The following is a 17,557-nucleotide window of genomic DNA, read 5'->3' as shown; positions in this document are numbered from 1 at the left end:
ACATACCTGTGGCGGCGAACCTATGGCACGTGTGCCACAGGCGGCACGCAGAGCCCTCTCTGTGGGCACATGCGCCGTCACCCCAGTCCTGGGCCTTCAGTTGGGTTTTATAAAACCTTTTCGCCCTAGGCCTCCGCCGCCATGTGCCAAAAAAAAAAAAAAGTTCAATCAATCCAATTTCAACTTCTCGCAGGAAAAAAAAAGATCTCGCAAAGTTGGAACTGATTGATTGAACTTTTTAGTCCCACCCAGTCTGCTGTTCCCACCGCAGCCACACTCACCCAATGGGCCACGCCCACCCAGATTGTAAGCCGCCCTGAGTCTTCGGAGAAGGGCGGGATATAAATGGGATTAAAAAAAAATAAAAAATACATAAGTGGGTTTTGGGTTGCAGTTTACTGTATCAATTTCTCTAATACTCCAGTAGGTGGCGCTGGATGCCACTTTCACTGAAAAAATTCTGGAGGCTGCACTAAAGTTCCAGTTACTTCCTTTTTTTACATGAATCTGAGCTTCCTTGAATCAGCTGGCTGGCCTTTCTGTAAACCAGTTACAGGTAGTCCTCATCTTATGACCACAATTCAGGCCAGATTTTTTGTTGCCAGGCAAAGATAATTTGTCAAGTGAGCCGCACCCAATTTTTACGACCTTTTTAATAGTCTTTTTGGGGGGGCAGGTTTATTAAGTGAATCACTGCAGTTGTTAAGCAAATTGCATGATTGTTGAGCCAATCTTGACTTTGTGGTTGGAAGGTTGGGAAGGTTGCGAATGGCAATCACACAACCCCAGGACGCTGCAACCATTGTGAACACATCTGGGTTGCCATGCGCCTGAATTTTGAACACAATGACAGTGGGGCTGTTGCAACGGTCATAAGTGTGAGGATCGGTCATCGCGTTTTTCAGTGCAATTGTAACTTCAGAGGGTTGCTAAACAAAGAGCCTTGGTGGAGCAGTGGGCTAATGCCTCCTTAAGTAACACCAGCTGCCTGCAATTAGTGCAGGTTCGAGTCCCACCAGGCTCAAGGTTGACTCAGCCTTCCATCCTTCCCAGGTAGGTAAAATGAGGACCCAGATTGTTGGGGGCAATTAAGCTGACTTTGTAATAATGCCGCTTGGGGGGTGTATGAAAGCCCTAATAAGCAGGCATATACATAGAATGAAGGCTACTGCTAAGCTTGTAAGCCGCCCTGAGTCTTCGGAGAAGGGCGGGATATAAATGGAATTAAAATAAAAAAAATAAAAATAAATGGTTGTTAATCAAGGACTACCTATACAACTTATGACCCCAATACAGCCCCAGAGTTATGTTGTTAAGCAAGACGGTTGTTAGGTGAATTTTGCCCCATTTTATGGCCTTTCCTGACACCGCTGTTAAGTGGATCGCTGTAGCTGTTACTGTAAGTTAATAACACGGTTGTTAAGTGAATCTAGCTTTCCCATTGATTTGGCTTGTCAGAAGGTCTCAAAATATGATCACGTGATCCTGGGACACCGCAACCATCATAAGTATGAGCCAGTTGCCAGGCATCTGAATTTTGATCATGTGGCCATGTGGATGCCGTTAAGTGTGAAAAACAGAAAGTTACTTTTTTTCCCCAGTGCCGTTGTAACTTTCCATGCTCACATTAAATGAACTGTTGTAAGTCGAGGACTACCCGTACTGGATTCTGTGAACATTTCAACCGATTCAGTGTTTGTTTTTCGCCCATCCCGTCTGTATATTTTCTGCTTCCTCAAAAGAGCAGATTTCCCTCTAACCCAGGGGTAGGGGAACCTTGGCTCTTTTATGACTCGTGGACTTCAACTCCCAGAATTCCTGAGCCAGCGTGGCTGGCTCAGGAATTCTGGGTATTGAAGTCCACGAGTCATAAAAGAGCCAAGGTTGCCTACCCCTGCTCTAACCTGTCACCTCATCCATAACACGATGATATAATCCTGATTGTATCCACTGGGAAATGTGTGCTGTGTCTTGTGGTATTTCAGAAGGTAACCTGAGGATGTGGCCCAAATTAAGCATTCTCTTGCTGTGGAAGCCACTTGGTGGAATCTGAAACAGCTTCTCCAACTTTTACCATTTATTCCAGGAATCTACGCCCAGCTATGGGCCGGATACAGGAAAACCAGGCAGAATGGGGGGCAAACAGCAGGATGGCCCTAGTTCAGCAGACTGGCAGGTAAGGCTGTTTCTAGCGCATCAGGTGTGGGCTCCGTTCCCTTCCCCAACTCTGCCCTCCCCTCTGGGCAGTGCCCTCAGCTTGTGACCGCCTTTGTATTCCCTTCCAGCAAAGCCCACCTCCCTCTAGCAGAGGGCACCTGGGAGCATCTCAGCATCTGGATGGACTCAAGGGGCCCCCCGACCATTCCTCCATTGAGCCCCCAGAGAGCGAGAAAGGCAAGCTTGGCAGAGGAGCGGATTCTGTTAGACCGGGTGAGTGAAATTGAGAAATAAGTACGTATCTGGGCGACAATTGGAGCACGGACCCACTTCCCTGGGTGAATCCAGTGGAAAAGCTACCCACTTAGCTTTCACCCAGCAAACAACTTGACTGGCATAAATTGTGCTGCCTTTCCCCCCCTCTCCCCCGTGCCATCCCCAGTTTAGAGATGCCATCAAATGGTGGTGTCCTTCTTTGTGGCATGCAGGAAAGGGCAAGAGAAGGGATGGTGGGTTCCCTTAACTTTGTTCCTCCCCTCCTTCTGCCTATGACTGGGCAGCTCCCCGACACCTATCAGTGTCTGAGATACAGCTTGGAGAACATCCTATTAAACCTGTTGAAAGAACAGTTACTCCAAGTTGCTAAGCACATTGCTAAGCACATTGATTTGTGTTTAGATTGTAAGCCGCCCTGAGTCTTCGGAGAAGGGCGGGATATAAATGGGATTAAAAAAAAAAAGTTCAGGTTCCTTTTGAAATTGTGCTTGAATCTGGACTTTTAAGGTAGTCGAATTAACAGGTGACCATACAGGAAGGAAAAGTTTGTCTGGTGCGGTGAGCATCTCCCTTTTCCCATGTTGTTCAACTCCTCTGTTGTCCAGGGACAACTCCAGAGAACGCACAATCACATCTACCCATCCCATCAGGTCCGGCAGAAAGAGTATTCTGTGGGCCCCGTCCATGAAAGAATGTCACCTGATGGGACCCAGAAGGAGAGCCTTTTCTGTTTTGTCACCTGCCCTATGGAATATCACTTCCTCTGGGGTCAGACTAGCCTGATTTTGTTGGCCTTCTAGGAAGGACCTGAATACCTGGCTTTGCCACCTAGCCTGGATGGAGATTTGGTGGCACTGATGTAGAGCCTGCAAAGTGGCTGTGTAGATTGATGGACTCTGTGCTACAAAACCCTTGTCAACTCTTAGCAGCCACATTCAGTCCTTGACTTTGGACTGCCCGCTTAGTGACCATTCAAAGTTGCAACAGACTCAAAGAAACAACAACAACTTATGACCTGGATTCAAAGTTTGAACGGCGGTCAAAAAAGGTCCATTAAATGAGACGCCATGACATGATGACCCACTTAATGAGCCGTGTGACTTACAACATAATTCCAGGCTCAGTTATGGTTTAAAGTCAAAGACTACCTGATTTTCTCCGCAATTATCTTTCCCTAACCTGGCCTTTCAACTCTTCTAATAATTCACTCATGGCTACTGTAACTAAGTCTATCCATCTTGCTGCTGGCCATCCTTGTCTTCTCCTTCCCAGCATCAGATAGCCTTCTCCAGAGAACTAGGTCTTTGCATAAAGTGTCCCAAGTAGGATAATTTGAGCTGGGTCCTTTGTGCCTTGAGCGAGACCTCTAGAGTGGCTATATTGTTAATGACATTGTGCTGTTCTGCTAATTATATTTTTGTAAAATATATTACCGGTACTTCCCGTCCTGCCCCAGGCCCCTATATATATCTCTCTCCTTCAAAGTATGGCGTTTTACCCTAAAAAGTTTTGAAAAAGCTTGAATTTTCGTAGCTGTGTCAGATCTCTGTATTAAACTGTGGTACTAGGCATCGTTTTGCATTCTTTTGTATGTGAGCGTATTTTGGTTTGCCTATATTGGAACATGAAATTGGAGAATCAAGATTGTTACTGGTACATATGGATAATGTCTGATTTTGTTTAAATTCTTTGTTCCCTGCTTTTCCATCCGTCTGCTCCCACAAGTCTGCTGAGAAAACGAAATAAAGACAAAAGCTCCAGTAAAGAATCAGTCGGGACAAATCACCCAAGCCAAAAAAACAAAACAAAACAAACCCCCCAGTAAAAGTAGCATGAACTGCGGTAGAGGTAGAACTAATTTTTTTTTAATTATTAATAGTAATGATGAAGGCGATAATGCAATTTTAAAAAAATGGAAAGGATATTTCCATTGGAAACAACAAATGACTGGATTTCAAGCACTATGCAGTAGAAACTCCTAACTGCAGGTAGTCTTTGACTTACGACCATTCATTTAACAATGGTTCAAAGTTACGATGGGAAAAGTTACTTACGACCTGCATTCGCACTTACAACCACCTCATCACCCCTGAAGTTAAGTGACTGAATGCAGTCACTTGGCAACCAGCTCCCATTTGCAGTGGTCACCGTGATCGCAATTTGTGACCCTTTTTGCCATCCCCACCCCAAAAAAAATGCCCATTGAGGAAACTGGATTTACTGTAATGACTGTGTGATTTGCTTAATGGTTGCTGTAAAAAATGATCATGAAATCAGGTCTGACTTGACTTATACTGTAACTCCAATGACTTAATGACAGGAAATTCTGGTTCCAGTTGTGATCATAAGTCGAGGATTACCTGCCCATCACTTTAGACTAGAATAAAGGCATCTCTCTAAAGAGTGCATTAAAATATTATAATCTGAATGGAATTAAGGCTTGAGAAGATGGCCAGGTCATCTCCTTCCTCCCTTAAGCTTGGTCGCTCAACAGCGAGACACTGGTGAAGTGAGCACAGCAGCGCCTGCATTTTCTGCGTCGCATGAGAAAAGCACATCTTCCTTCCCCTGTCCTGACCACTTTCTACAGAGGGACGATCGAGAGCATCCTGTCATACAGCATCACAGTCTGGTTTGGAAGTATAACAGCTCCAGACAGGAGAGTGGTGAGGATGGCAGAAAAGATCATTCATTGCCAGTTCACTCCCCTCCATCCAGGACATAGCACAGAAGCGTTGCTTGAACAGGGTCCGTAAGATTATCTGGAACACTACACATCCTCTTCACGACCTGTTTTCCTTGTTACCTTCTGGGAGGAGGGGGCTTCGTGGTATCCGAAGCAGAACATCCAGATTCAGCCATAGTTTCATTCCGTACAGTATTAACTTATGAACTCTCAAGCTTCCTCTTACCGCTATGTATTCAAAATGGACAGTGATTAATATTTATATGTATTATATGTAAGAGTGTAGGTATATACATATGTTGCATATAGCATGTTTACATGTGTGTTATGTATGTGTACACTTTTGAGAGCAGGCAACAGAATTTCATTTTTAATGTGTGCCAGTGTGCCCACTGTAAAAAATGACAATACATCTTATCATCTTCTTATCTTATCTTCTTATCTTATCTTATCTTCTTATCTTATCTTATCTTATCTTATCTTATCTTATCATCTTATCTTATCTTATCTTATCTTATCTTATCTTATCTTATCTTATCTTATCTTATCTTATCTTATCTTATCTTATCTTATCTTATCTTATCATACCTTATCTTACCTTACCTTACCTTACCTAATCTTAATCTTAATCTTAATCTTAATCTTAATCTTAATCTTACCCTATCCTATCCCTTTTATCATTTCCTGCTTCATTTTTTAAATTACCCATAATGAATAGAATAGAATAAAATCTTTATTGTCGCTTTAAATGTACACTAATCAGCATACATTAAAATGAAATTTAGTTGCATTCAGCTCTCAAAAAAACCCAAACCATTTTGCCATATACCCACATACACACTTATATATGACACAGAGAAACATCACAGTCTAGTTTGAATATATACATATATATGTGGCAAAAAAAGAGAAGAAGAATCCTGAGAATCTACAAGACAGACGGCATAAGGAACAAAGCTGTTACAGAATCCAGTAGTTCTGCTATAAATGCTTCGAAACTCCTCCCAGAAGGGAGCAATAGAAACAATTCTTTCTTCCCTTCCTGTACCAGGGCTGCTTTCCCATTGGTCAGAAAATGTTCCCTTGGCAGAAGCAGGACACATCTGTCACCTGCTCTAACCTTGAAGGATGGATGCTTCTCTGTCCTGCAACTAAGAGGATGCCATTTATTGATTGCTTACTCAAATGGTGTGGAAGCAGAAACTAAGGAGAGACAGGAAATTTAAACTTGACAGGTTGTTTTTTCTTCCTTGCTTCCCTTCCCTTCCACTCCATAGACCATGAAGGCTGCATCCATAGAAGTGAAGTTCCTGAACACAGCGTTGTCAAGGTATGACGGATGGCAAAATTATTGCCGCCTTCCTCACTTGGCTATTTATTTATTTGCTAGGTTCTACCCTGTCTTTCCTCCAAGACCTCAAAAGTGTCATCCATGGCATTCCCTTTTGTTTTTCCAAAGAACAGTCCTGTGAGGTAGGTTGGGCTGAGACACAGCGAGTCGCCCCCAGGCAGGATGAGAATGGAGTTGAATTGAATCTTCATGGTGCTAAATGAGCCTTTTCCAAGCTTATCAACTCAGCCAGTGGCCAGCAGCTGAGGAATTCTGGCAGCCGAAGTCCACACAAAATTTTGAACTTGAAAAACACTGATCTAGACCAACTCCTTAACCATAATGCCATCCCGGCTCTCCTCTAGTGTTTTTCAGATGTGACCTGGGGAATTCTGGGAACCGTTAGTTCCAAGACATCTGGAACTAACGGTTGGGGAAGATTGACGAGGGATGGCAGTTGACGCGATTTAAACAATCGTTTTATTCATTCCAGCTTTTCATGAACATTCAGTGGCTCTTAGAACTACAACTAAAAAAAACCTTGTTTTAACAGTTTCTGGAATGTACAAGGAAAGAGATGAAGTCCTAATGCAGCCATGGGGAACCATGGCCCTTTTATGACTCATGGACTTCAACTCCCAGAATTCTTGAGCCAGCCATCAGCCATGCTGGCTCAGGACATCTGGAAGTCCAGAAGTCATAAAAGGGCCATGGTTCCCCACCCCTGTTGTAATGGATGGATGGGGGTGGGCAAGTCATAAATGATTGCAAAGCCCATGCATGGTGGGGAAAAGAATGCCAGCGTGGCAAAGCAGTAGCTTAGGAATCGGCCACACATTTTTTTGCGTCCTGCCTGGAAGCCGTGAGGGATGTGCCTTATAACATCATGGTATCACTGGAATGGGCAGGGCCAATGTTTTTTTGGAGGTGCAATATAGGGTTCCTTAAGAAGTGGGAAATTGGCTTGATTTGGGAGCTGGCTTAGGATTTGGAAGGAATGCCACAGATGCCTTCAAGTTCAGCCCAGCCATTAATTTCATCCCTTTATGGAAAAAAGGGGTTCAAAATTCAACCCTGCCCAATGCAGGGGAGGTAAAGAGGGTGCTGAGGTAGCTTCCCATTCCCTTCGGGTGTGGCTTATTCATTTTTTAAGTTGTAGTATTAAAGAGAGGGACGCGGTGGCTCATTGGGTTAGGACGCTGAGCTTGTTGATCAGAAGGTCGGCAGTTTGGCGGGTCGAATCCCGAGTGCCGTGTAACAGAGTGAGCGCCTGTTACTCGTCCCAGCTTCTGCCAACCTAGCAGTTCGAAAGCACGTAAAAAATGCAAGTAGAAAAATAGGGACCACTACGGTGGGAAGATAACAGCGTTCCGTGCGCCTTTGGTGTCTAGTCATGCCGGCCACATGACCACGGAGTTGTCCTCGGACAAGCGCTGGCTCTTCGGCTTTAAAACGGAGATGAGCACCGGCCCCTAGAGTTGGAAACAACGAGCACGCATGTGCAGGGGAACCTTTACCTCTTACCTTTAGTATTAAAGAGGGAAAACCTTTGCAGGTAAAAGTGTGGCACCTGGGCCATGACTTCTCCCAACCCTCCCTTCTTCCCTCACATCCAGGTGGCCTCTTCCGAAACGACGGTCCCTCGGCGGTCCCGCATGAGTGCCCAGGAACAGCTGGACAGGATGCAGCGGCACCAGGAGGCCAAACGGAAATCTGAGGCTGCCCAGCCCACTCCCCTGGGCCACTGGCGAGACACACTCAAGCATGGGTCTAGCCGGGTGGGTGTGAAGCCTCGTGGGGAGGAGGAGGAGGGGGAGCGTAGGAGAACGGCAGGGGTCTTGGGTGGACGCTTTAGTGAAACACCCTGACGCTAAGTGGGAGAGAGGCTCTGTGGCCCAGAGAGGTGCCAAAATACATTGGGCAGTTGGGCGGGAGAAAGATAAGATTTCTAGACTCTGGTGGTGGAAACCAGCCAATTGGGTTTGTTAAGAGGAAGCCGGCCGAAGGATCAGATAAAGACAGCTGGGTCTTCGGAGCCAGGAGTGAAAGGGGCTGCTTCACGCTTGGGCAGGGCAGGGTGGGGTGGGGGGCTGAGAAAAGGAAAGGTTCCCACCAAGAGGTGTTACGATTTTGCACACGTATCCAGCGAAACCCGAAGGCTTGTCTTCCAGGTCTTTGTAAATCGAAAGCAGAAGGAAAGGATGGGGTGCTTAATCTGTAGCTTTAGACGGTAAACGAGGGGTGGCTTTTGTCAAGAGCTTGGGCCTAGATCTGTGTGTTGCTCACGCCACGTTCCCCTCCCATCGTTTAATCTCTCCTTCAGCCCCTCCCCAATGCCCCCCCTGAGTCATCACCCAAGGAGGGAGTGCAAATTGGGGAAGTCAAGCCTCCTCGGTGCCCCCCAACCCCTGAGTGGGAGCGACAGCGAGTAATCCAGCTCTCCCATGCGCTGGCGACAGAGGCTTCGCAGCGGGGAAAACTCCTCACAGGTACTAGGATAGGCCGCTGCATTTCTTTATTTGTCCCAAGCATGTATGTCCTGCCTTTTGATCCTCCCCCCCTTCCCCCCCCCAAATAGGTCCATGTTAGGGTGGTGATGCACCTAAGTGGGTAAAATGCTGACTCAGATCCCTGATAGGCAAGGCGCAGGGGTAGGCAACCTTGGCTCTTTTATGACTCGTGGACTTCAACTCCCAGAATTCCTGAGCCAGCTGGCTCAGGAATTCTGGGAGTTGAAGTCCACGAGTCATAAAAGAGCCAAGGTTGCCTACCCCTGGGCAAGGGTATCGTCCCTGGAGGTTACATTTTGGTTTTTGTGGTTTTTTTTTGCAAAACCTGATCCAAAATGTACAACTCACAGCCTCCTTAATTCTGCATCGCCTCTTGGGTTGTCTCGTTCTGCCTTTTATTTCCCTGAAAGCAAATGCCTTGTTTAAGTAGTAGAGGTAGTCCTCAACTTACGACCACATTTGAGCCCAACATTTCTGTTGCTAAGCGAAAGATTTGTTAAGTGAGCTTTGCGCCCATTTTACGACCTTTCTTGCCACAGTCGCTAAGTGAATCACTTAGCAAGTTATTTAACATGGTTAAGTGAATCTGGTTTCCCGATTGACTTGGTTTATAAAAAGGTCACAAAAGGGCGATCGCGTGACCCCAGACCACTGCAGCCGTCATAAATATGAATCCGTTGCCAGGCGTTTGAATTTTTGATCACGTGGCCACGGGGATGCTGCAACGGTCGTAAGTGTGAAAAATGGTCACAAGTCACCTTTTTCGTTGTAACTTTGAACGGCCACTAAATGAGTAGTTGTAAGTCAAGGACCACCTGTATACAAATATTCTACAGCCTCTGGACACTGGTATGCCTCATTCACACGTCTTCCAAGGCGTTGTCAGAACATCATCTTTGTCTTAGATACAGCCCAAGAGCCCTAAGCTTCACATGATTTTCCTTTGTGTTTTGTATGGATATAATCTCATATTTTTTTCTTTTCCTGCCAGTCCCTTCCCAACAGGTGCAGATAGTCCTCAGTTAACAACGGTAATTGAGACTGGGAATTCCATCACTAAGTGATGAGAGTTGTAAAAGCATGACATCATGTGATTTATGACAGCAGTTCCAACTGCAGTCATTAGGTGAACCCTGTAATTGTTAGTTTATTAGTTTATTAGTTTTATTAAATTTTTATACCGCCCTTCTCCCTAGGGACTCAGGGCGGTGAACAGGGCAGATAATAAAAGTACAAAACTACAAAAGTTAAAATAGAATTAAATTAATGCCCAAGATAAAACAGTAAAATATACAAATATTTAAAAACCCAAATTAACTCCCCATCAGGCCAGGCCAGCTTGTTCAAACAGGTGGGTCTTTAACCCGCGCCGGAAGGAGCGGAGATCCGGTGCCATCCGGAGCTCCACCGGCAGTTCATTCCATAAGGCCGGGGCGCCCACAGAGAAGGCCCTCCCCCTGGGGGCCACCAGCCGGCATTCTCTGACTGGAGGCACCCTGAGGAGGCCCTCTCTGTGGGAACGCACAGGGCGGAGGGGGGTTGACGCCGGCAGCAGGTGGTCCCCGAGGTATTCCGGACCCATGCCATGTAGGGACTTAAAAACCATCACTAAGACCTTGAACCTCACCCGGAAGACAACTGGTAACCAATGTAGCTCGCGGAGCAAAGGTGTAACATGGGAGTACCGGGAAACTCCCAAGACAACTCTCGCGGCCGCATTCTGTACCAGTTGGAGCTTCCGAGTGGTCTTCAAGGGAAGCCCCATGTAGAGAGCATTACAGTAGTCAAGGCGAGAGGTCACGAGCGCATGAGTGACCGTACACAGGGCATCCCGGTCCAGATAGGGCCGCAACTGGCGCACCAGGCGAACCTGGGCGAAAGCCCCCCTAGTCACAGCTGCTACATGATCTTCCAAGGTAAGTCGTGAATCTAGGAGGACTCCCAAGTTGCGAGCCCTATCCACGGGGGGTAACAGCTCACCCCCCATAGAAAGGGATGGAACAATTTGAATGTCCTGGGATGCCGGAATGTACAGCCACTCAGTCTTGTCCGGGTTGAGTTGAAGTCTGTTCCTCCCCATCCAGACCCGAACCGCCTCCAGGCAACGGGACATCACAGCGAGGGCATCACTGGGGTGGTTTGGGGTAGAAATAAAAAGTTGGGTATCATCAGCATATTGATGATACCCAACTCCAAAACCACGAATGATCTCACCCAGCGGTTTCATATAGATGTTGAACAGGAGAGGCGAGAGAACCGACCCCTGAGGAACTCCACAAACGAGAGACCTAGGGGCCGATCTCTGCCCCCCTGCCAACACCGACTGCGAACGTCCCAGGAGATAGGAGGAGAACCACCGAAGAACTGTGCCTCCCACTCCCAATCCCCTGAGACGCCGCAGCAGGATACCATGGTCGATGGTATCGAAAGCCGCTGAGAGGTCTAATAGGACTAGGACAGAGGAACATCCCCTATCCCGAGCCCTCCAGAGATCATTCACCAGAGCGACCAATGCCGTCTCCGTGCTGTACCCGGGCCTGAAACCCGATTGGTACGGGTCCAGATAATCCGCTTCATCCAGGACCAGAGGGAGCTGATGCGCCACCACACTCTCAACAACCTTCGCAAGAAAGCGAAGGTTGGAGACTGGACGAAAGTTGTTCAACACAGCTGGGTCCAAGGCAGGCTTCTTGAGGAGGGGTCTCACCACCGCCTCCTTCAAGACGGTGGGGAAATTACCCTCACTCAAAGAAGCAGATATCACCGCCTGGAACCAGCCTCGTGTCCTCTCCCTAGCTGCATAAACCAGCCAGGAAGGGCACGGGTCCAATAAACATGTGGTGGAGCTCAGCCTCCCCATAATCCTGTCCACTTCATCAGGGGTCACAGAATCAAACTCCTCCCAGATAACATTGACAAGACCGCCCGTGTCCTGATCGTCAGACTCTGCCCAGCTGGAGTCCAAACCGGTCCGAATCCGAGCGATTTTGTCCGACAGATGCTGACCAAACTCCTCGGCACGACCCTGTAAGGGATCCCCCCTCACCTCCTGATTAAGAAGTGAGCGAGTCACCCTAAACAGGGCGGCCGGGCGATTATCTGCGGACGCGATGAGGGTGGAGAAGTAATTACACCTCGCCACCCTCATCGCAGCGAGATAAGACCTAATATAGGTTCTTAACCGCAATCGGTCAGATTCGGATCGGCTGGACCTCCAGCAGCTCTCTAGGCCCCGTTTCCGACGCTTCATCTCCCGGAGCTCCGCGGAGAACCATGGAGCTCGTTGGGATCTGCGCCGGGTCAGGGGCCGCAAGGGTACAACTCGGTCCAGTGCCTCAGTGGCTGCCCTTTCCCAGGCTTCCACTAAGGCATCCGCCGAGTTGTGAGCGACGGAAGCAGGTGGGGATCCCAGCACTGCCTGGAACCCATCAGGGTCCATTAAGCGCCTGGGGCGGTACCATCTAATTGGTTCCGTATCCCCACGGCGGGGGGTGGTAAAACGGAAGACCAGCCGCAGGAGGTGATGATCCGTCCATGACAGGGGCATGATAAATGGAGAGCCCCCACCAAGATCATCCAGCCATCGTCCAGATAAAAAAACTAGGTCCAGGGTGTGGCCTCCCTCATGAGTTGGTTCAGAAATTACCTGCATCAGGTCCATGGCCGTCATGGAAGCCATGAACTCCCGAGCCAACTCAGATGACCCTCCCAGGGATGGTAGATTGAAGTCATCCAAAACTAAAAGTTTGGGGAACTCAATCACCAAACCGGAGAGGACATCGAGTAGCTCAGGCAGGGCTGCCGCTGTGTGACTAGGCGAAACGTACACCAGCAGCAAGCCCAACTGCGCCCCCGAACCAAACCTCAAAAAGAGAGACTCACACCCGACTATCTGAGGGACGGTGGTCTCCCGCGGACATAAGGTCTCCCTGATAACTACCGCCACTCCCCCGCCCCTACCATGAGCCCGGGGCCGGTGTAACGCTCGGAAACCTGGTGGGCAGTGATTCACTTAACAACTGGGGCAAGAAAGTTCGTAAAATGGGGCAAAAGCTCACTTCACAAATATCTCACTTAGCAACATGAAGTTTAGAGTCAATTGTGGTTGTATGTTGAGGAGTATCTGTAGTTTTAAGTACTCTCTAGGATGCCACACGGGGCCTTCATTAGTGGCTTCCCCACATAATAGGTTGGTCCCCGTGCTTTACAAACAGAAGCCAGTAGCCTACTTTCAGCATGCCTAGGTATGAAGAGTTGAGTATATGCCAGTGACTTAACACTCTGTTTAAGCCACGGAGTCCTGTACAGGTAGCCCTTGACTTAAACAACCAGAAGTGGGATTAGAATTTCCATTGCCAAGCATCTTAAGTGAGTCATGAGTCATGCCTGACTTATTTTGATACCATATGGTTGTTAAGTAAAACGCTTCAGTTGTCAAATGAATCGTGTGTGTGGATCGTAGGCAAGTCCACCCTTCCCCCATTTACTTTTAACTTGTCAGGAGCAAATGGTGACCATGTGACCCTGGGGTGCTGCAACTCTTGGAAATACATTCCAGTTGCCAAGCTCTCACATTTTGATCACATGACCCTGGAAATGCTGCTACCGTCATAAGTGCAAGGACTGGTCGTAAGTCAGTTTTCAGTGAGAACTTCGAAGGGTCACTAAATGGACGCTTGAAAGTCAAGGATTATCTGGATGTTCCAGCCAAGGCTACAGAGGCTGCACTGTTGTTCCACTATGCCAGGGGTCTTCAGGCTTGGCCCTTTTCTGACTTGTGGACTTCAACTCCCAGAATTCCTCAGCCAGGCTTGCTGGCTGAGGAATTCTGGGAGTTGAAGTCCACAAGTCAGAAAAGGGCCAAGCCTGAAGACCCCTGCACTACGCCCTTATCATTGTGTGGACTTCCCGTTCGCTTGTTTGTTGAACCCCGAGACTGACTTGCATATCAAGCCCACGCAAGATGCCAGATGAAAACTGATCACTGCTTACACAGTATAACAAAAACACAGGCTCGTGCCTGCAACCCGAGGGAATGTTCACAGTTGACTGAGATTAGTTTCAGCCTTTCTTGCTTTCGGTCATTTGTTTTTGCTCTCTCCTTTTCAATACATGCCTTCTTTAGGACATTTTTAATTAAAGCTATGCGCCGAACTTTAAAAATGAAGCCCCAAATAGCCCTCCGAATTTCTGTGCAGCTTGTTAGAAGTGTAAAAAATATGATTTGTGGCTGACTTGTAGCTTCCCAATTGGAGTTGACTTTGGTGTTTTGGGGCCTTGCAGCCAAGGCTCTGCTACATCCCAGAAGATTTGAATGGAGCAATAGCTCACAATATTGTGCTAAGGGCTTCTCATCTGGTATCCACAATTCACTATCATTAGTTACTCTAGCCCAGGGGTAGGCAACCTCGGCTCTTTTATGACTCATGGAATTCTGGGAGTTGAAGTCCATGAGTCATAAAAGAGCCGAGGTTGCCTACCCCTGCTCTAGCCAATTGCCCTGTCATTCTCTGGTCATCTCCCCCACCAACTCACTAACCAGAGCTGATTCTCCTGTAGCTTCCAGATCAGCCAAAGTTGGCTATTGTTGTCCTCCTATTGAAACTATCGGCCATCTTATGTGCCAAGTGATTGTGCCTATTGTCCACAGAGCTTGAGTGCTTGGTAGATCAAGGTTTCCTAATATAGTTCGTGTCCTTTTCTCCACAGGAAGGACCAGTTCTCGCTCCTCCCTAGAGGATTTGCTTGCCTCACAAGATGGCTTGAACCATCACTATTTTCCTGGGGATGGCACCTGCATAAAGCTAGACTCTAGCAACACAACAGCTGGACACAATCAAACAGTCGCTCAGAATCCCAGCTGCAGCGCCGACTCTAAAGCTGCAAATCAGATGCCAGCTTCACCCCAAGGAACCAAACCATTGTCGAGTGCCTCAGAAGCTTCCGACTGGTCCTCGCCTTGTCCTTGCAAGGAAAGCTGGTTGTCATCCAAAATGAAGGCTCCACAGCCAACACCTCACCTGTTTGACTCAGCCAGAGAGGAGCCATTCCTACTCAGCGGCCCTCATTGGGAGGAACCTTTGCCTCAGCCAACCAGTTGGAACGCATGCTTTTGCAGAACGGCCAATTGGGTTCTGCCTCCGGTATGGGACTTAGAGATGTGGGCAGCTGATCAAAAGCTAGTCGGCAATCCGAGCCTAAACAGTGGTAGATGCATCCATTGGAGAGGTGAGCCTCAACAGGTGGCAGCATATTTTGGAGAAGTGGCACAGCCTGTCAAGGTCACCTTGATAAAATCAAGTTTTTAAATGAAGTGGGCCGAGATGAAGAGAAGATTTAAAGGGTGATAAAAGAATAGGGACAAGCCCCTGGAGATGGTTGCCTACTCTAAATCTTAGAAATATTCAAAACAAGAACAGTTAAAACCTTGGCCTTTTAGGTCAGAAACACCATATCTCCTGCATGTGAACATCTCCAGCATATCATCTATATATTTCTCGACCAGCTTTTTCCGGTTACTTTCTCATCAACTCATCCAGTCTAGAAAAATAATGTTTTGTTTTTTTGGCTTTCATTGTTGCTCCAATCCTAGACACTTCCCGAAAGAAATCATGATGAGTCCCATGATCTTGGGTCTACAGCAGTGTTTCTCAACCTTGGCAGCTTTAAAATACGTGGACGTCAATGTATCTTAAAGTTGACAGAGTTGAGAAACACTGGTCTACAGATTTACACACCGGGTTGGGAAATGGGAGCACTCAATTTTAAATCTATACACGTTCAAGAAATTTAGTAGTTATGGCAGAGAATGCTGTTACTCCTTGATGTTTAGGAGGTCAAAATCCACCAAGATTGCCTAAGGAGACAGCAGTAGTGTTCTCCCTTTAAAGGAAAAAAAAGCTAAGGTATCCATGTACAGGTGCCTGTGGGATACTCCTAAAAAAATAAGATTACCATGCTTAAAGATGTACCATGCTTAAAGATGTATAAGTGTTTGATTAAAAAAGGTAGACATTAATGGATATCCCCGACTATTGGTCTCTGCAAATACTCACTCAACAAAGCCATTCTGAAGACATATCACACTGTACATCCTAGCTGGATGATAGTAATACTTCCTGCATTTTTTAAAAGATTCCCACCTTTATTACGGTATTTGAGAAATCCCACCTTTATTATTTTTATAAATAATTCAAGACAGCAAACGTAACTAATACTTCTTCCTCATCCTATTTTCCCCACAGCAATAATTCTATAAGGTGAGTTGGGCTGAGAGAGAGTGATTGTCCCAAAATCACCCAGCTGGCTTTCATGCCTAAGGTGGGACTAGAACTTACCATCTCCTAATTATTGTCCCAAAGTCACTCAGCCAGCTTTCATGCTTAAGGTGGTACTAGAACTCTCATTTCACTTTTGCTTACAACTTTGCAGAAATTTCTGGCTTCAGAGAGACAATTTCCCATTCCATCTTGCAAACACCTATGTTTCAGTGCATTTTTGAGACATCGTTCAATTCCCAGATTGCGATTTGGAAATTAAAAAAAAAACTTTTTCATACCAGAATGGAAGATATTTGAGCATTCCGAGGGTGTGTGTGTGAATGTAAGAACACAGAGGTGTTTTTTTTCAGCAATTGCATCTGACTGCTGAATCTTTTTCATAATTTTGGTTTGTTATGGCTGTCTTGGGTTATAAATAGATATCTTTTATTCCTGTAAATAGGGGTGGGTTTCAGAGATAGGGATTATTTTCTTGGAAAGCCCTATCGAAATGCAAGCTCTCCTCCTAGATGACTCAAGAAGCAGCTGTACTTGCATTAACGTTAAGAAGAAAAAAATATTGCAAGGAAATTGCCACTAAGATGTGTGAATGGGAGTTTTATCTCCAATTGGGAAGAGAAAGAATAGTTTGATTGTGTGGGGAGAACGATTGGGCAATGGCTTGTGTTGAAAAAACATTTGGATCTGTCCTAGCAAGCACAAGGAATGTTTCTCGTGAAAATTGGTGTCTCTTAAAACAAAGGCAGTGATTTATGTCTTGAATGCAACTCAGGACTGGCTGACTCATTCCCAGTACAAACAGTTGGTGGCCTGCGCAGGAGCACATCCCATAGTTTTTGATCAGAATGGACATGCCATTTTGCCTAGAGCCGCAGCAGACAAAGGTAGGGAAGTTAGTAAGGTAATGGAACAGGAAAGCGATGAGAAGTGTGGGAAGTGAGAGAATAGACTGAACGGAATTGGATTGACTTCAGAAATAATAATAATAATAATAATAAACCTTTATTGTCCAAGTACAACATGTGTACATTGAGATTAGCTGAGCCTCCCCCCCGTGCTCTCTCCCCCCAACACACAGTGACAACCAACCCTCCATCCTACCACACCATGTGAATGTGTGACAAAAATGACAAAAAAAAGTGACAAAAAGAAAATGACAAAAATGACAAAAAGAAAATAGAGCTAGCTAGAAAAGCTGAAGAAGAAAAAGCGATAGCGATTATTGACGAGGGACATTTTCTTCCATTTCTGGTGTCTGAAATGTAGGAGCCTGGATGAAGGCTTTGCTTACATGGAAGCTACCTGGAGAATTAAACAT

At 46.5% G+C, this 17,557-nt stretch overlaps 1 protein-coding gene across 1 annotated transcript in view; it reads left to right on the top strand.

Annotated features, from left to right (window-relative positions):
• PLEKHA4 (pleckstrin homology domain containing A4) overlaps window positions 1-16,022 on the top strand; it is a gene marked incomplete at its 5' end in the record, with an annotated part of 39,163 nt that extends 23,141 nt beyond the window's left edge. The window contains 6 exons of the mRNA XM_083378838.1: window positions 2,087-2,176; window positions 2,286-2,430; window positions 6,397-6,449; window positions 8,066-8,227; window positions 8,773-8,938; window positions 14,669-16,022. Of these exons, the coding sequence (XP_083234964.1) occupies window positions 2,087-2,176; window positions 2,286-2,430; window positions 6,397-6,449; window positions 8,066-8,227; window positions 8,773-8,938; window positions 14,669-15,267 (1,215 nt within the window). The 3' untranslated portion in view covers window positions 15,268-16,022. The remainder of the gene's footprint in view (window positions 1-2,086; window positions 2,177-2,285; window positions 2,431-6,396; window positions 6,450-8,065; window positions 8,228-8,772; window positions 8,939-14,668) is intronic.
• Between the last annotated feature and the right edge of the window lie 1,535 nt (window positions 16,023-17,557).

This window comes from Vipera ursinii (genome assembly GCF_947247035.1).
Source record: "Vipera ursinii genome assembly, chromosome: Z".
NCBI lineage: Eukaryota > Metazoa > Chordata > Lepidosauria > Squamata > Viperidae > Vipera > Vipera ursinii.
This window is presented reverse-complemented; position numbering and strand designations above follow the sequence as displayed.